Genomic DNA, 20,707 nt, shown 5'->3' with positions numbered 1-20,707 from the left:
CAAAAGGATATATCAGAAGTAAAATAATGTCACTATAAATGCCCACCTCGGGAATTACCCCCCTTCGTCATACATTCGTCGTTTACAGAGCAGTTTTGTTGACCACTTTTTCAGGGGCACCCTATTAGGTGGACCAACGTTGCTCCCACAGTGAGGTCAGATAGTACAGAGAAAGAAAGAATATCCATGCCTTGCCCGGGATTCGAACCCAGAACCTTTCTGATGCAAGGCCAGTTCCCTTATCCCTACTCACATGCATTGGAAATGATATTCTGAATTTTATTGAATGCTGTTGTGAGAATTTCTTTCATAATGTATTTTTTTATTTTTCATTGTTATGAAAAAATAAAATTTTGTTACTATTCCTACATTTTTTCTTTGTTTAAATTTTATTGATAACAGACACAGTTATTTAATAAAAGTATTCAATAAGTACAACAATTTGTGGATTTTTATGTAAGTTGTCACAACTTAAGATTACAAATTGTGATAAAATGACTAGTAAAAATAACACGAACGCTTCAAGCTTATGAAAGAAATGAGAAAATAATAAATTTTTGACGAACTAGAAACGAATCAAGTAAGGCACATCACTTTCAAAAGACATAGATGGAATGTTGTTGTTGTAGTTTATTTACGTCGCACTAGATCTGCACAATGGGCTATTGGCGACGGTCTGGGAAACATCCCTGAGGATGATCCGAAGATAAGCCATCACAATTTTGATCCTCTGCAGAGGGGATGGCACCCCTGCTTCGGTAGCCCAACGACCTGCACGCGAAGTCGAGCACTTTACGGTAGCACAGTTTAACGAGGACCAATACCGCACACCCTCGGTCCCTACGCAGACTGATCCAAGTGGTCACCCACCCGNCCTGTTCTTAGTCCAAAACGCGTGTTTTTTGAGTTATGCCACAAATGCAGCCCATGAGCGAATTATGTTCACTTTTATCTCGTGCATTTGGGAAACGTATTTTTTGTCAGACTACAAATTTCAAAGAACAAGGTTCGAGTAAGAAGAGGGAATTCAAACATTTAAAAATATTTTAGACAAAATTTACATATAAATTTTAGGTGTGTAAATTTTTTACCCTCGTTCTGCAAATGTTATTTTTTAATTGGATGATAAATATGCTTTGACAAATCAAGATTAGATTTGGTGATTTTTCATGACTGTATGGAGTGAATTTAGTTGCCTCATGTGATGGAGAGTAAATTACTCTCGTGGATTATGATGTTTAAGTTTAGTTATAATTTTTCTTGCTTAATAAAAATTCTTGTTAGTTCAAAGATGACTTTTTCATTATGCTTGCTTAGCATTTTCCATTACGCACTCAACTCTGCCAGCAGTTTTCAAAGCTTTTACTTCATTTTATTGTCTTTTAGTTAAGTGTATATTAAATAAAATCGGGATGTATAAAAATTTCTTTAGACAATAAATTCAGCTAGAACTGTTTTGAAATGATTGATTTTTATTGACACGGAGCAAGCTATCGGACCTCTGGCTGGTTTTGGCTAAGTGTGTTACAGATGTAACTTTTCAAGCATCTCTTCGTATTCAGTGCCATAAATGTTAAAGTAGTTATTTTGAAAAAAAATATAAATTCATACAACGTTCATTTTGTCATAAATTTATAGGATCTATGATAACTTTTGTAAAAAGAAATGAATTTTAATATCTTTTTTAAAAAGTCATTTGAATAAGCGGAATCAAACGAGAATGTTCGTTTTCATAAGCACGCAGGTTGAATCATTTAATTATTAATTTATTTTAAGTGAGTATATAATAAGATACCTGCAAATGACGTAGTGTGGGTATGTCACTCCTGATTGGTTGTTGAAACGTAGCTTTTGTTTATGTTAGCAACTGTTCTTTCCATTCAGTTTCGAGTTAGCCAAGCACGTCATGTATCAATTCTATTAGGTGACACATTTTATATTCTTTCACTATATATTTCTTAACACGAAGAAAGGACAAAGCTCTGTAGAACATAGACAAACTATTTATGCATCGAAGTTGTCAAGTTCTCTTTTCACCTATTCAAACCGTCATGGGAAAAATTACCGATTGATTGCAAACAAATCGAGATATTGGAGTGGATTTAGATTTCTTCTTTAGAGAAAGCAACTTCACAATTAAATTGCTCCAAATTAATTTCATAGGTAGGTAGGTACTTTATTTACGTCGCACTAGAGCTGCACTATGGGCCATAGGCGACAGTCTGGGAAACATCTCTGAGGATGATCCGAAGACGTGAAATCACAATTTTGATCCTCAACAGAGAGGGTGGCTCCCCTGCTTTAGTAGCCCGACGACTTGCTCGAAGTCGAGCACTTGACGGTAGAACAGTTTGACAAGGATCGACACCTCGCACCCTTGGTCCCTACGCAGTCTAATCAAAGTGGTCACCCTCCCTGATTACTGACCGCAGCCAGTGATGCTTGACTTTGATGTTTTACTGGGAACTCTGTCTTTATGAGTCAACTGAGGGACCCACATGTCACATGAACTAACAGGAAGCAGAAAGCACGGTTGTTGCGAAGAATTAACCAAAGAACTCTCGATATTATTTTAAATAAATAACATCAAGCCCCTAAATGAAAATAATCCCCAATTTTTCGTTTTTAATGAAGGGAGAATGTTTTGGTTTGACCCACAGTGGAAAAAAATAAGAGGTTGGCAAGTACTTTATTTACGTCTTACTAAAGCTGCACAATGGGCTATTCACGATGGTCTGGGAAACATCCATGAGGATGATTTGAAGGCATGCCGTCACAATACAACTGCATGAGGCCACTTCCTCAATTAAGAAATAGATCTGAAGACGAAGGAAATTTTTTTCAGTTCCCTGTACTGTTCAGCGACCGACCACAGGACTTTCGATTCCACAAATTTTACGAGAACATATATCGCATGTACTCGGTGAGATTTTTATGTAATGAAAAATTCTTTTGCGTACGTAAATGAAACTTTTTTAAATTTAATTTTATTTGTTTTTCTAAAAATATCGAAATACCATCATCTCGCCTGTTCACGGTTTTGCCAAAGATAGGGATACAAAAATAATTTTTCATACTTATTTATTATTTTATTTGGCATGGAGCAAAAGATTTCGAATTTCAAGGTATATAAATTTTCACACCATTTCAAACTAATTTTAAATTTGAACGATGTCAGTCGATTAGTCCTGGAGAAAGTTTAAAAATATGGCTTATTTTCAATCAATGCTAAGACCTTTCATGTAGTTTTATAAAATATCCAACAGGGGTTCATGTTTGCTTAAGGAGTAATCACATAAATATAAGCTAAAAGCTGCAATTACTGAGTATGGTTAGTTCTTAAAATATGTCATAATGCCAACAGCAGACTTCTGAATAGAGTTGAGCAAGTATATTTATAATTTTTTTTACTATTTCTTACTGATTGTTCTTTTTATTTATTTACTATAAAACTTGGCGTTTACCAAATATTTGTTTAACTTTTTTCTATAAAAATGTGTATGTTTAAAAGGAAATTAAGAGTGATGGCTTAGAAAAAATTTGCATAATCGTACTGATAAATTGAAATCGTCTTGAGTTTTAATGGCAAGAGTTGTAACTGGATTTAGATCTGGGCCATCTCGTAAGCCCGTCACATTATTCATGTGCAATGCTAGCTCAAAAATAATCAATATCATTTGGTTAGATTATTATGGCAGGGAAACGAATTATGGTGTATTGAAACCGACCTATCAGAAAAGGATCTTTTCGTACGAAGGTCACCCCTGGATTTGTCGGGAAGTATCAACAAGACGCAAATTTTTAATGAATAACCAAGAATTGTTTATTCCTACTGCAGTTCCTTGTGAAGACCCTGAAAAGGAAGAAAATTTACCCATCACCGTTGTTATAACATCACCACGTAAGTATAAATGCATTTTTTCCCAATTTCATTCATTAATAGGGGATATTTCCGTATCTGGATCTGTCATGCCAACTACAATCGCCAAGGTGCCTAATAGAATTTAAACTTGTAATTTTTTTTTAAAAAAAAAAGCATGTAGATGTTTCTCCGGGGGGTGGCTACAAGTTATACCTTTCCAGTTGATCCCTTTCAGTGATGTTTTAAAGTCTTAGCAATTATTCTGTCACAGATCACAATACGGAAATCTTCCCTGTGGTGCTATCAAAGAAAGGCTCTAAATTTTTCACTGTGAAATAATTATTGCAATCGTAAATCTGCATTTTTTAAAATTTTTCATCTCAACTGCATACTATGTCTTTTCGTATTATAAACAAATGTTTATTTTATAAGAACTATATTATTTTGAACTGTTTCCCTTTTAATGTTATATTCATTTGCTTTCTTTTTTCTTCAGTTCTCTCATTGCAAGATCTGTGCATTGATGCAGTTGTTGTTTGTTTATCATCAGAAGATCATGTTTCTAGTTTAAACATTCCTGTTAAGTTATGTGAAGACATTCAACACGGTTGGCGAAAAGCTAACCCATAGGATTTGATACTCGATTTTTATTCCTTACGAAGTATGTGTTTGTGAGAAGTCTGTATGTGTGGAACGAATCTCTAACCCTATAAATGTTGGGCCTAAAAAATTTTTTGACAGCTTTATGTTAAATATGTTTTTTATTATAATGTTTAATTGGATTGTAGAAAATTTAATTGATTAACATGATAATTAAAATGTACAACGGCAGTTACAACAGTTAAATTAAAAAATATATATAATTCAGTTTCATCTGTGCTATGGACCTGAATAAATTTCTTTATTGTTTATCTTTGATGGATCACTGTTTGCAAATATTTTATGGTGTGTAAAACTGAATTTTAGCTATTGGGTTGAAAATACAGTGAATTCTTGATCGATGGTTTCTTTGTGGGACCACTCATTATGAATGATAGTTGTGAAAAAATGACAAATGTGAATCAGTATGAAATACTGACCTGAAAATGTATTAGGAGTGAAAAAAAATTGATTTACTCAAAAATCAAGAAAGTGATTGACTTATTTATAATAAATATTGAAAATTTTGTCGAAAAAATCATGTACTCATTTCAAAAATATTTAAAGCAAATAGACAAATTTATTTATTTAAAATATTTAAAATTTTTATTTGAACTCACTGTTTTCTTCTCAGCGGATTTCAGATTTGTAATATTTTATTTTCTGCATGTTCCCATGAATTCAGAATGTTTCATACAGTTGTAAAGGCTTCAAGGAAATTTGCAAATGTTGGCTAGGGGACCCTTTCGCTGTCTTCGTTGGTATCACTATGAACTTTTTCATTTTCTGCAAGCATTTTATGAACTGTCAACTCCACAAGTTTCAACATTTTCATCAATTAAAGCATTAAAGCATTTTCATCAATTAAAGCATTTGAGGTTAAAATAGGAAGTTTGAAGCATTATCCCCAAACTGTCACAAAACTTCATGCTCATCATCATTAGAATCAGGAATTTTCTTCTCAAAATAGAATAGCTTCACTTTTTTTAAAAAATGTTTCTGAACAATAACGGGGGGAATTTGCTAGTATTAAAAACAATCTATTAAGACGATACGAATTTTATTGCACACACATTTGATGCTTATGAGAAAATGAAAGATGCAGGAATGATAGATTGAGGTTCAACTGTATTTATTAAAATATGTATACATGAATTAAAAATCGTAAAATGCGTGCAGTAACTCCCAAAATAAAGATTGATGACGAAATCATGCGAATAGGCTCTTTAAAAAAGAGATATGCTCAAATAAGTGGTGTTCTTCAAAGAAAAAAAATAAATAAATGGAAAAAGAACATCATTTCTAGAGCGAACTATCTTTTAAACTTATGAATTTTTTTATTTTATATTATTAATTTGAAATTCTTGGTGAAACCAGTCGTTGCCGATTTTTTTTTTGTTGAAAATCTCAAATGAGAATAGAAAAATTATAATAACTTTTTTCTTCTCTGATGCGCAAAAAAGACATCTTTAAAAAAAAAATTCCTGCTGAAAAAGAAAAAATATTTTTCGAAAAATTATGCAAAAATGAAAATTGAAATTTTTCCCTTCCCTAATAAAAAATATTTCTGCAGAAACTCTGTAACGTTCTGCGGGCAATGCTGCCTCAATTCTGCCTCAGGGCATGAGTACACAGAAATACCATAAATATGTACTCAGGACTAATAAATTCTGGACAGTTCAAAAATTTTTCAATCATTATTTAATTGAATAATAAAAAATTAAATAAATAATGGACAAGAAAAAAAAAGCCTTAAAAAGGTATGTTTCTTAAGAGATTTTACCGTTTTCTATCTGATTTTGTTACTTAAAACTATCATTTCCACAAATTAATTAGCATATACAGGCCTCTCAAATTATAAATTCAAAAATCATTCAGATTTTTGCTATATGCATTGTAGATACTGTTTTAATAGAGACAGTTTTTATTAGATGGTTATTACCTAGATTCAGATAGTTTTTTTTAATTCAATTGTCAGTGGACAGTATTTAAAGGTTTAAAATTTATTTAATTATTTTTTGTGTGCCTATTTTAATGACTTTTGAACATTGACACTTTGTCTATTTATGAATTTAAATGGATATTAAACATTTTGTTCAAGATTTTGAGTAATTGTCACTATCTGTTAAATTTTTTGCCTCTGATGGCAACATTTCATAAACATGTTAATTTGTCATGAATCCATAAAATCTTGAATATAATAACATTGAACAAAAGTTTTTATTTTATCAAACTACTTAAAATTTTATTGATTTTCTTCTTGTTTACAATGTGTCATATTTTCATTTTTGAGTCCCTCTGGTACAGGGTTGCAAAGATGCCAGCCTTTTGCAAAACATCCAAGTTGGTTCATTTTTATTAAAAAGAAAAGCTTTCTTATGAAAACGATGACCTTGATTGGCATTTTCTGCATTTTGCATTAATTAATATTTTTTTCACTAAATTCAATTTATTGATTACTATTCCATTGAAAAATTTAGCTAAAATTTAGTGTGATTTTATGATGTATCTGATGTCTAAGCAAATATGAAAGAAATATACTATTATAGCTTTTGTGACCAAAAAAAAATTTACAAGTTGCGTAATATCACGATGACTTAAAAGGTATTTCCATGTCTTTAAGTTGCAGAAGTTTGACTTTTAATTTTCTGAAACAAAATTTGGGTTTCGTTAGCATGAATAATTTTAGTTTTTATTTACAAACTTTATGTTCTGTAAAAAAAAAGTTACATTTCTGTATTGAGCTGAAAGCAGAACAAATTCACTCTAAACATATTACAATCACATTCCAACTGAGTTTTAAATCTCTGTGAAATAAAGATTTTTCAAAAATCGTACTAAATCTTTTTATCAAGTATATTCTATAAAACTGCAAGATTTATACAAAATGATAATAATAAAAATATATTTGATTGTAAAGTTGGTAAACTGGTTTTTATGGTTCAAAGTAGTTTAAAATTATTTGTTCTTCTCTAAAATTTAAAGCTGTTTCTTTGAACTAACAAGTTTTGAAAGTGCAAAACTGATGCTCCATATTTCTCCTAACATCCAGTTATAACACCATAATTAATTAAAGGCATTATGATTCTGTTATATTATCACAGTTTTTGAAAAATATCTTGATTTAATAAAAGCCAGCTTTTTTATTTTACCAATTCGTTTTTTAAGTGGTTAGAACCGAGGGGAAAAAAACAATTTGTGTTTTTTTTTAGCCTTGCTTAATTCTAATAACCCTGCTCTGACATGTATGAAAAAATTTCATTAAAGCTCTGGGACACATATTTAGACTATGTTAAGTGTTTGGATTGTGCACTTAAGATGTTATTATTGAAAGTTTGTAACCGTGATCATTAAGAAGACATTAAAAATAAAAATTTGTACTGTGAATAATTGGCATGAATCTAAAACTGATTGAAAAAAAATTGTATAATAAAATTCTGACATTTGTTCTGTTAAAATTCAGTGTGAAATACTCATGTTTATCTTGAAATAAAGTGTATATTTTTAGAAATTTTTGTATTTCTTTATAAATTTTAAAACTATATCTAAAGGCTCAATTGTGAAGTTTTGGCATTAAAATCTCAATTACTTTCAATCTCCCTAAACTCAAGCTTCAAATAATGGCAAAATTGTGACTTCATTTTGAAACATCTAGCTTGAAAGAAAGTAAACAGTAATTTTCATTAGAGCCGTAACTATGTCGGGGTACGGCCCCGATGTCCAAGGGGGCCCCATCTGAAGGGACTATATTAGGGACTGGGCAATATTAGAAATTATATATCGTGATGCATCGTCAGTTTTGCATGACGATATAGCGATGTATCGTGATATAGTATTTTTGAATTTCATTTACTTGTTAGGCACAGAAAGTCAGATTTCTATCAAGACTTCATACTCAGATTGATTTAAATCAATTTATAAATTTGAAGATATATATGTTTTGCTTAAGAAAGATATAAAATAAATTGACTACGATGAACAAATCTTACTTAAAATATTTATCGAAAAAATGTGTGTAGATACAGAATGAAATATTTGCACCTCTTTATCGTTTATAAGGTATAAGCAGTCTTAATTTAAGTTAAATACTTTACTAAGCTTTTAACTAGAAATCAAAGAAAGTTTATGAATTATTTGAAAATCAGTTAGTTTAAGTCAGTGATTCTCAACGGGGGCGGTGAGCATATGCTGAGGGGCGGTGAACTTGTTTTGGGCAGTAGGGGGGCGTTGGGTATGTTTTNATGAGCCATATAAAAATAACTTTGATAAGTAGCAAAATTGAAACTTCATATGAAATTTTTATTCTGAAATTAAAAATATCAGCATTTCCGAATGTGTTATAAAGATGCTCTGTTTTTTCGAACGACATTGCCCCCAGTACTAAAAACTCTCTCTGACGGTACACTGGAATTATACTGAAGTTTAGTTATTCGACAAGACTAAGTCAAGTAAAATTGGTAATTTTGGAGAAAAAAAAAGGCTATTCTTTCTCAACTTGGAAGTTATGCACCAAGTAGGAAACTTTATTTTGTTCGGAAATTGAACTAAATGGGCGAATGATATGCTTTTTGACATTTGGAAAAGTAAAGTAAAAGTATAAAAATACTATTTTATTTCCAATATTCACTCTATTTTCCGGGCAGAATATTTTCTTCCAAAATAGTAATGAGAGGTAGATCAAAGTGTTTCTCCCCTTCTGAAGTTTCGACATGCGCAAAACTATAAGGTCACGAAAAAAATTTTATTTAAAAAAATTTCATCTTTGAATCAATTTTCCAAATCAAAAACATTGTTTTGCAATGAAATAAAAGTCAGGGACGAAAAATCTGCTTCGCATCTTCCGAAATCTAGACATTAATGGAATAAAATCAAGTGAAGTTTGAAATTTAAAGTTGGTTGAGTTATTGAAGATTCTTGAGCTCCAGGCTAGACCATGTGAAATATGGCAACGATTACAATTTATCTATCATACCGTTAGTTGGTTCCCTTCTTGAGGTTTCATATCCTCTTTCACCTGCAGAAATTAATCACTACGTGGTTTCGCATGCTCTTTGACTTGTAGGAGTCCCGCAGTGGACTGATCGTTAAGACACGGTTCCCAGCAGATCTCCGAAGTCAAGCATCATTGGCTGCGGTCAGTATGCGGGTGGGTGACCACTTGGATCAGTCTGCGTAGGGACCGAGGGTGTGCGGTATTGGTCCTCGTTAAACTGTGCTACCGTAAAGTGCTCGACTTCGCGCGCAGGTCGTCGGGCTACCGAAGCGGGGGTGCCATCCCCTCCGCAGAGGATCAAAATTGTGATGGTATGTCTTTGGATCATCCTCCGGGATGTTTCCCAGACCGTCGCCAATAGCCCATTGTGCAGCTCTAGTACGACGTAAATTAACAACAACAACAACTTGTAGGAATTCATTGCTCCGCTGTTCCACATTCTCCTTAAAATGCAGGAACTCATCGCTCCGCGGTTCCACATTACCTTGCAACTGTAGGAAGTCATCGTTCTGCTGTTTCACATTCTCCTTAAAATGCAAGAACTCATTGCTCCGTGGTTCCGCATTCTCTTGCAACTGCAGGAACTCATCGTTCCGCTGTTTTACATTCTCCTGAAAATGCAGGAACTCATCGTCCCGTAGTTCCACATTCTCTTTCAACTGCATGAACTCCACATTCCGATGTTTTTTTACATCCTCCATAAAATGCAGGAACTCATCGCTCCGCAGTTCCACATTCTCTTGCAACTGCAAAAACCCATTATTCCGCTGGTTCACATTCTCTTTCACCTGCAGAAACACATCATTCCACTGGTTCACATTCTCTTTTACCTGCAGAAACTAATTGCTAGGCGGCTTCACATACTCTTTCACTTGCAGTAATTCATTGCTACGTGGTTTCACATACTCTTTCACCTGCAGAAACTCATCATTCCACGGTTTTACATACTCTTTCACCTGCAGTAATTCATTGCTCCGCGGTTCCACATTCTCCTTTACCTGCAGAAACTCATCATTCCGTAGTTCCACATTCTCTTTCACCGGCCGGATCTAATCCCTACTTGGTTCCGCATGATCTTTCACTTGAAGGAATTCATCGCTCCGCTGTTTCTCATTCTACTTAAAATGCAGGAACTCATCGTCCCGCGGTTCCACAGTCTCTTACAACTGCAGGAACTCATCGTTCTGCTGTTTTACATTCTCCTTAAAATGCATGAATTCATCATCCCGCGGTTCCACGGTCTCTTGCAACTGCAGGAATTTATCGTTCCGCTGTTTCCCATTCTCCTTAAAATGCAGGAACTCATCGTCCCGCGTTTTCACATTCTCTTACAACTGCAGGAACTCACCGTCCCACAGTTCCACATTCTCTTGCAACTGCAGGAACTCATCGTTCCGTTGCTTCACATTCTTCTTAAAATTCAGGAACTCATCGTCCCGCGTTTCCTCATTCTCTTACAACTGCAGGAGCTCATCGTTCTGTTGTTTCATATTCTCTTTCACCCGCAACCTGCAGGAATTCATCGCTTTGTGGTTCCACCTTCTCTTTCACCTGATTTTCAGTTTGCCGGGGGCAGGGATTTTTTTTAAACTTTTCTTTTAATTTTGCTTAATTTCTTAGAATGTCCATTTTGCTTAGCGTTTAAAAAATTAATAAATAGAATTCATCTTATACTTCCCTTAAAAATATTTTTCTAAATTAATAGGCATGTTATTATTCAACAAAAGTATGTTTAATCATATAGAAGGTGCAGCAAATTATAATGTTACATATTTATATCTAAAATATTTGTTACTAAGTACGCAAAGTCAACACACTAAACAGATATTACAATCTATTACTGATGTAATCTGTTTCTACATTATATAGTCAGTTCTTATAAAAAAAAGTATTGCAGTTATAGATAAATTTGTAATTCATTGAATAAATTGATTATGTTCATAAATAACTGTCTAGCCTTATATTGTTTACGTAATTTAGTTTGATTTTTATGATGAAATATTTTTTTGTAATTAAAAAGATTTACTAATTTGATAGTTACTCTGCACACGAAATTGACTAAAAACATTCTCTTTCACCTGCAGAAAACCCATCATTCGCTGGTTCACATTCTCTTTTACCTGCAGAAACTAATTGCTAGGCGTTTCACATGCTTTTTCACTTGCAAGAATTCATTGCTCCGTGGTTTCACATACTCTTTTACCTGTAGAAACTCGTCATTCCACGATTTTACATTCTCTTTCACCTGCAGTAATTCATTGCTCCGCGGTTCCACATTCTCCTTTAGGTGCAGAAACTCATCATTCCGTAGTTTTACATTCTCTTTCACCTGCCGGAACTAATCGCTACTTGGTTCCACATGATCTTTCACTTGAAAGAATTCATCGCTCTGCTCTTTCTCATTCTCCTTAAAATGCATGAATTCATCGTCCCGCGGTTCCACAGTCTCTTGCAACTGCAGGAACTCATCGTTCCGCTGTTTTACATTCTCTTGCAACTACAGGAACTCATCGTTCCGTTGTTTCACATTCTTCTTAAAATGCAGGAACTCATCGTCCCGCGTTTCCACATTCTCTTACAACTGCAGGAATTCATCGCTTTGCGGTTCCACCTTCTCTTTCACCTGATTCTCAGTTTGCCAGGAGCAGGGAATTTTTTAAAACTTTTCTTTTAATTTTGCTTAATTTTTTTGAATGTCCATTTTGCTTAGCGTTTTAAAAATTCATAAATAGAATTCATCGTATACTTCCCTTAAAAATATTTTTCTAAATTAATAGGCATATTATTATTCAACTAAAGTATGTTTAATCATATAGAAGGTGCAGCAAATTATAATGTTACATATTTATATGTATCTAAAATTTTTTGTTACTAAATACACAATGTCAAACACTAAACAGATATTACTATCTATTACTGATGTAATCTGTTTCTACATCATATAGTCAGTCAGTTCTTATAAAAAAAGTATTGCAGTTATACATAAATTTGTAATTCATTAAATAAATTGATTATGTTCATAAATAACTGTCTAGCCTTATATAATTTACGTAATTCTGTTTGATATTACGATAAAATATTTTTTTGTAAATAAAAAGATCTGTTTGATATTACGATAAAATATTTTTTTGTAAATAAAAAGATTTACTAATTTGATACTTACTCTGCACACGAAATTGACTAGCAACTTCAGAAATTGAAAGAAAAAAAAAAACATTTCTAACGCAAAAAAATTTTTTTAATATGAAAAATTTTCCTTTCAATATGAAGAGTTTTTATCATCAGCACTTTTTATTTTAAACTTTCAAAGTTCTGCGATATTTTTTTTATTTATAAATTATGAATTTTTTGAGAAAATTTAAAATAGTTATCAAAAAATTTGAATTTCATAAATTTGTTTTACAAAATTAAATGTTATAATATTATGAATTTATTTATATTCTACTTTCTGCAATGCTTGAACAATCTGCGTAGGGACCGAGGGTGTGCGGTATTGGTCCTCGTTAAACTGTGCTACCGTAAAGTGCTCGACTTCGCGCGAAGGTCGTCGGGCTACCGAAGCGGAGGTGCCACCCCTTCCGCAGAGGATCAAAATTGTGATGGCATGTCTTCGGATCATCCTCCGGGATGTTTCCCAGACCGTCGCCAATAGCCCATTGTGCAGCTCTAGTGCGACGTAAAGTAACAACAACAGCAATGCTTGAAGTAATTTTATTCATAAAATTATGGGATGTAAAGCATAAATTTACTCTTTATGATAGATCAGTAAATTTAGTTTTTGTACTAAGATATCTCTAATAGCCAATAAAAATCTCTTTCTAATATCCATAGAGTATGTACAAATGGTATCTAGTAAAACTCCTTTAAATATCAATGTTATGGGCTGGATATCTCATGAATATCTGTGATAAGTCTAAAATATCTGTCAGATGTCTCCTGTGGGTGCATGTAAACTACCTTTGCATCTACAGTTAGTAAAGAGAGATTTTGAGCTCGCTGATAGGATTTTTTTCGGCAACGCCTTCTGTTACGTATGGCTATTTCAATCTGATATGCTTGTTATTTTAAGTATAGAGCGATTTCTGCAGTTTATTTTCTTCTTCAGACTTGAAATGTCAGTTTTTTCGCCTGCCTTCTTTATTTAAAAATGAAATAGAAACTATTTAATCTAACATTGTTATACTTAGAAGCAATGTTCCAAATTTAGAAGATTGGAACAAATGGGTAAAGGAATTTAGAAACAGACAATACACGAAATGGAATGTCAGAACTTCGAAACCTTACGGACAAAGATTCTCACATAATGGATCTAAATTGCATGGGTTTTAATTCGAAATTTTTGTTCAATTTGCACATATAGTAAATTTAATTCTGAAATTCAAAAGCATGATGTGCTCCAAAAATTGATAAATCTTTGTTGTAATTTAATATTACTCTTCCTTAAAAAACGCTTTGCTTAATTCTTAAGTTTTTGTTTGTTCTGATATAGTTATTAGCTAATTCTATTTATATATTAAAAAAAATTTCATTTCTTTATGCAAAGAATAAGTCTCTATAACTTTTTTTTAAATCGACTTTTGTTAATTTTAAGCATATTTATTTAGCACATAGCGCCCTCTTTTATTTTAGAATTAAATGAAAAAATCTGCATAAATAAAGTATACAAATCTTAGAACTTGTGATTTATTTCAAATATTTCCTCGTGTCAGTTAAATATTAATTCATTTCAAAAACTATTAAGCTTTATCTCTTACTCTTTTCAGCTTTACTCTTTTGACTGAAGATAATATACGAAATATACTAGAGCTGACTTATGATTTACATTTTGTGAACAAATTACGGAGAAATAATAATAATGAGAAGCTACAAAATGACGTAACAGAAGGCTTTGCCGAGAAATCCGATCAGCCTGCTCAAACTGTAGATGTGAAGGTAGTTTACTTACATGTCCCTTGGATATATAGCAGATGTCCCAATATCTGTTGTACTTCACACAGATGCGACCTCTGGATTTCTGACACATATTTCATGGGTATTTTGGAGATCTCTGGTGTATTTGGAGATATCCAGCTTTTCTGTGTACAAGAGATATCTTAAAGATGTTTGTGACAGTGTGGGCTGGAAATCATCACCCCGCTGTTCCAAATCCTCCTCCACCTGCTTGAATTAGAATCTTCCATCGAAATGGGCTACAGGTGACTTAGAGCAGAACTCTATACCAATGACAACACTTCGCATGCTTTCACCATTTGCTTGTGAAGAATCATAGGAGAAAGAAGTACGTAAGTTTTTGTTTTGATTTTTCAATAGATTAAAATCTTTTAAGTTAGGAAACTATATGGAAATGAAAACTGCATAGTTCTAAAAGAAAGCTTCATGCAAATTTAAAAAAAAAATTTTTGACAATCAAATACAAAAAGTATTAAGAAAGGGGAAAATATCGTCTGAAAGAGGAGGGGAGGGAAGGATCAAAGGCATGGAACCGGTCTTCTCCCCAGATGGCGTTTTCGAGTGTTGCGATCGCGAATAGATATATAGAATATTAGGCTTGCATTTTTTCATCCTTATGGATTTTATTTTTTTTAGGTCTCATCTCTGCTCAAACATGTTCGAATACGTTGATGGCATAAAGACTGGAACTGCGGTTACACTTCTAATCACCATAGTGGTTATTATTGCCATTTTTTATCAGAAACAATCTAGATGTCTGCCGCCAGGTCCTGTTGGTTGGCCGTTTTTTGGTTATTCACCATTCCTCGAAGATGAGACATGCCATCGTACTTTACACACACTGCAAGCAAAGTATGGTGATATCTACAGCTTCCGATTCTGCGGTGCTCTGTACATTCATTTGGGAAGCATCAAAGCCATCCGCGAACTCCATCTCAACAAGGCCGACTATTTTGAAAAATGTACAGATTTTAGTGTACTCAACTGGGTTTTTAGTGACGGTACGTTCCCTCAAATATTTATGTTTTGTATGACTTTGGTACGACTGTACTTTTTTTTACTATTAACCAAACTAAAGCTCATTTCTTAGTGCTTTTTTTTACTCGTAACAAAACAAAAAGTATTTGGGTTTAATTTTCTGTCCTGTAACAAAAGTAAAGATATGTTTCCTCGTACTTTATTAACTGGCAACGAAAATAAAAGTACTGTTGGTTGAACTTTTTTTATTCTTATGAAAGTGAAAGGTATTTTTCCTATTCTCTTTTTACTAATAACAGAAATAAAAATAGTTTTGATTGAACTTTCCTTCTTGTAACGAAAAATTAAGTACCATTTCCGTGTATTTTCATTACTTATAATGAACATAGAAGTACTTTGGGTTGAATTTTTTTCTTCTTTTGACAAAGCAAAGGTACTTTTTTCGTACTTTCTTTACGTATAATGAAAATAAAGATACACTACACTTGATAGAACTTTCTTTTTATGTCTCTCAAATAAGTAACAATAAATAGAGATTATTTATTGTTACTGAATTTATTGTTGTTTTTATAATAGCCATATTTGATGCACTAAGATTTTCCTTACTCTTTTGCTAGAAAAAGGAGGAAATTGAAAAAAAGTAAAATTTAAAAAATAATAAATGTCTATTTTAATTTAAAATAAAATGAACTAAAATAGTTGTGTATGAGTAATTAAGTAGAACTATTTACAGCTATTAGCAAGGGTAAATGAAGTTAAATCGCCCCGAATATAAGAAAGCCATTTCGATTACGAATTATGACATCAAAATTTAATGAAACTTTTAACTTTTTTTTTTTTGAAATGATGTGAACTTTCCCCCATGAAAATAAAAAATTTCAGAAGTTTGCCTATACCTTTAATTGTACTTCTCTGAAGAGAAGTGAATTCCTTTCCTTTCCTTGTAATATTAACTGCACAACTGCTCTACTGGGATATGACATGTTATTACCGTGAACCACCAATAAGTGTTTTACCCTACTTGTACTTTTATACACTTCGTAGTTCTAAACATCTTGAAAGTGAAATGCCGTTTGGACGATTTAGAATACGCATACATATTTATGTTTAAAATTACTTTTGACGGTTGAATAGTATTTCTTTAATTTTGAATAACTTATGTTAGACTGCACATTTCTTTCTAGCAAGCGTTTTTACATCAACAATTAAAATATGAGCTAGCTTAGCCAGCTTTATTTTTCTCAAAATTTTGTCCCCCTTTTTTAAGAGAAAAAACTTTTGTTATGATGCTGTTTCCATAACAGTGCATTGCTGAAACAATGAAATCAATATTGCTTGCGAACAACACAATATAGAGTGATGAAAAAAAAAATCGCAAAATGACCCAAAATGCAATATATAAGTAATCTGTAATAAAATGCGCTGTGCTAATCGGTTTAGTCGCTCAAAAGTTTAAAAAGAAAGTTTAATTTGTAACAATGGAATTTCGTGTTTTCAATATTGCGCCCCAACTACTAAATGAGGACGAAAAGTGGCAATTGTTTACAAGCCACATCATAAAATTCTGTATACTGTAGAGAGAAAAAAAAATCCGATTCAAATCAGTGTTTTCGCGAGTTATTAGCAAACGTAAATAGAAAGATACTTTTGGTTTTATATACGAGGGCCGTTTTGTTTGCTTGCGTCGTGTCTTGCCGTTCCTTGGGAACAACTGTGCTCAGTTACAGTTGTGTAGATCTGTGTCTTTAAAATGTTAAAAATTTAACTAATCACCCGCTACGTATGAGGTACGGTCAGTGATGCGTTTTCAGTCGGCAAAAAACCTGCATACATTCACCAATAGATTTGTGAAGTGTACAAAGCTTCCTACTGGCAGGAAATTTTGCTACTCTGCGACAATGACTCTCTCCACAGCTCAGTCCCGAACTTTATTGAACTCTTTTAACTGGGAAGTTTTGGACCACCTCTCAATACAGCCCAGATCTTGCGCCCAGTTATTTTCATCTTTTCCAATGTTGCAAACATCAATTTGGGTGGCAACCAGTACAACGAATGCGTGACAACGGTCGAGACCTCCTGGTTATCGGTGCAGACGGCGAGTTACTATGAAGAGGGTATTCTAAATCTAGTTGTAAGGTATGATAAGTGTTGCAGCAAACTTGACAACTATTTTATTTTATATTTTATAACCGTCGTTGAAGAGCCGATCCAATTTTATGGGTTTACGACTACTAATGTTCAACTCCGTAGCCTTGTAATTTTGAACCCAATCCAGAAGACAAGGGAACTCCTGGATCGAGTATTGGGAGAAATTTTGCCTTCGTGGCGAACTTTCTGATGGAGCTAACCCGCATTTGCGTTACACGGAGAGGAAGACCACACGAACCTCCCACTGTTAGCCTGACGACAAGGAGACTCTAACCCATGATCCGTTTATCACTGAGGATCTTTTACGTCAGCATTGTGGTCGGTGCAAGCCGGATGCGGAATTCGTATCGACTGGGATTGGATTCGAACCCGGTTCGCCTCATTGAAAGGCGAATGCTCTATCCCCTGAGCCATCGCGGCTCTGGCAACTATTTTGAAAAAGAAAAGAAAAAGAGAAACGTATGTAGAATCAAAAAATAAATTGGCTTCATGAAAATTTTCTTACGTTTGGTTTTCATTTTCCGACGGCCCTCGTATATAGAGAAAAGTGATAAATTAAAATATGCAACAGCCATTGGACATGGAAGAAAAATTTGCCTAATTATTGTTTCTTTTTAAGGAGTTGGAGTAATTAATGGAGAAGCATGGAGGGTTCTGAGAAAGTTTACTCTGCAGCATTTCAGAGAGACGGGAATGACTACCATCAACAATCACGTGGCAGAATCGATGTACTCTTCGATTCAAGAGACCATCGAATACCTGAGATCCAAGGATGGCGGACCCGTAGAAATTATTGAATTACTGACAGACAAATGCAATGCGATCTTTCGTTGCTGCATGTTTGGTAGTACCAGTATTACCGAGTTGGAAGTTAGAGAAATCAATCAATCGTTTGGTCATGTTATGTCATTTATGACCCTCACTAATCTTCTTTATACTGGAAATATATCACGGTAATTTAAATTTTTTATTGCTTTTTGATTAGTTTTGGATTCGAAGTTTAAAATTTTTTTCACTTTTAAATACCATTCTTCCCATTTCGGAAACTCGTTCTTTTTTCAAAAAGATGTAGATTGATAGCTTCAATAAATTCATCTTCAATAAAGTCTCGGTTTCTTATAGATGGTTGACCGTGTAAAGCTAAGCACAGATGGCGCCAGAGGTTAAAATTCATCGAAAGGCTTCTGGGATACTACTTCCGATTCATTTCTATGCCTAAGCGTGAGAAAGCGCACCATCCAATATTATTATACTTGTAGTGTTTACAATATAACGCATCTTTTCAATTTAAATTTCAACGAAATAAACAACAAATGAATTCGGAAGACGCCGCAAGCATGCTATGGCCTGCAAGATGCTACCTAAAAAATAACAAACTGTGATATTTACACCAATATAGCCAAATAAGGGATAACACTCAAAACATGATAAACTTTACACTTTATGTTGTGATAAAAAAAAAATAGTGCATGGAGTCTCTCCGAGCGGAAGTAGTTAAACTTCGTAACCTGCGACGTTAATTGTAGAAGAATCAGCAGTCGTAGAAGGATCACTAGTTCTATTCAACGACTCTTTTTCCTGCTCCGCTCGCTTCCGTGCTCTGTAATAACGGTAATATTATGCATTTTTCCCTCTTGAACCAGTGGAAGTGCTTGTGGTTGCCTCATCGTCTCGCCCTGGAAAATGTATTTGAATTAATGATGTATGTGAATGCGTCATAATGTAATTTCAGAAGAGAAAACCTAACAATCAATTGATATTCACAAGAGACCTACCTTGACATAACCTTAAGTTCGTCGCGTTGTCCGTGGGATTGTTTTCACTCATTATTTACAATTGTTATCCACTAAATTTGAAAATAAAAAATACTACCCTATTAAATTATATGTGTAACAAATCAAACTAAAATATTTATAGAAAAACAATACTTTTATGACTTTTATTATTTTTATGCTAGTGAAAACCAAAACAATATGGAAATGAATGAGGGAAAACTGGATCCTACCACATGATTTCGCGGCCAATAAAAATGTAGCGTTAAACGTTTAACGCAACCTTGTTGGAAGTCGCATAAGAAGTATAACTTCAAAAAAAAATTATGCTCACAGTCAGTTAGAATTTATAAATTACAGAAAACTCTTATGAGTGGTAAAATTATGCGTCAATTTAAACACAAATCACGATAGTAAAACTTCCTTGAATATTAAGCCTGTTCACACATCGCCTCGTAAGCATATAATATAAGCGGAGGGATACACCCGAAGTTTTCTAAATTTTTTCCGGTTTTAGGAAACTTGTTATTGTTTACATTCAATTAACCCTCCATAGGTAGTCCGATCAGACCATTAATCAAGCAAACCAGTTTAGAAAGAAAGAATAAAAAAGTAATAGGAAATATGTATAGGTCTTAAAATCTGCTTAATAGGATGGTTTTGTTTTATTTACTTGCCAACCGCCGTACAATATATTAATTGCGCAATTAAATGAGACTGGTTCACTTTTTAAATAGTCTGCGCTGTCTACTTATAAAAAGGCGGAGGCTGGCTGGAATAAAAATAAAAACAAAGTGTTGGTCGGGTTTTCATAAGACTTGTGTTCAGTGTATAAATTTAATTGAACATTACAAAAAGCATTCTCAAGTTTTTCACTCTTCTATACACTTGTGTGTCATGGCAGAGTGGCGAAGCAGGAAAATCTGAGACACTCTTTATTTCAGCTTTTTTCAAGATTGGCAGCTCTTTCAAATCCAAAATCAGTGTGTTCGAATTTAATTCTCAGGGAACGTGACGTAAGGTTTTCTCTGCGATGTATGACGTCTCATGAAAAAAGGGAAATGTTAGTCATTACAACATCCTCAAATTATGCAGATAATCCGAAGCAACCGACTAAGATGGCTCGGCCATATATGGAGAGGCTCTGAAGATAGCCCTGTAAAAATTGCCACCTTCAAGAACCCTCAGGGGTCCCGCTCTAGAGGTAGACCACCTACTCGATGGCTCAACGACACCGAAAACGACCTCAAAGTCCTAAAACTTAAGAACTGGAGGGGAGTTGCCATGGACAGAGGGAGCTGGAGAAGGCGTGCTGTTGAGGCAGCCAAGGCCTGCAAAGGGCTGTTGCGCTCCTGAAGAAGAAGA

The 20,707-nt window shown here is 33.7% G+C and overlaps 2 protein-coding genes across 3 annotated transcripts in view; both read left to right on the top strand.

Moving 5' to 3' along the window:
- Positions 1-2,712: 2,712 nt before the first annotated feature.
- The window catches only part of LOC107455577 (cytochrome P450 2A6), a gene marked incomplete in the record, with an annotated part of 24,167 nt that continues 6,172 nt past the window's right edge, over positions 2,713-20,707 (top strand). Inside the window, 3 exon segments of the mRNA XM_043042607.2 lie at positions 2,713-3,389; positions 15,081-15,445; positions 18,190-18,523. Of these exon segments, the coding sequence (XP_042898541.1) occupies positions 15,100-15,445; positions 18,190-18,523 (680 nt within the window).
- Positions 3,359-8,012, top strand: LOC107455579 (von Hippel-Lindau). Of its 2 annotated transcripts, XR_011637630.1 has the most exons (3): positions 3,359-3,901; positions 4,359-7,465; positions 7,508-8,012. XR_011637630.1 is itself a non-coding variant. In XM_016073204.4 (2 exons), exons 1-2 carry the CDS (start codon positions 3,583-3,585, stop codon positions 4,490-4,492), a joined length of 453 nt encoding a protein of 150 aa, XP_015928690.1. In that variant the 5' UTR covers positions 3,359-3,582; the 3' UTR covers positions 4,493-8,012. The 2 variants fall into 2 exon arrangements, 1 of the variants encoding a protein (XP_015928690.1); XM_016073204.4 differs by having other exon boundaries at positions 4,359-8,012.

Source organism: Parasteatoda tepidariorum, chromosome 9 (genome assembly GCF_043381705.1).
Source record: "Parasteatoda tepidariorum isolate YZ-2023 chromosome 9, CAS_Ptep_4.0, whole genome shotgun sequence".
In the NCBI taxonomy this organism is placed as follows: domain Eukaryota; kingdom Metazoa; phylum Arthropoda; class Arachnida; order Araneae; family Theridiidae; genus Parasteatoda; species Parasteatoda tepidariorum.
This window is presented reverse-complemented; position numbering and strand designations above follow the sequence as displayed.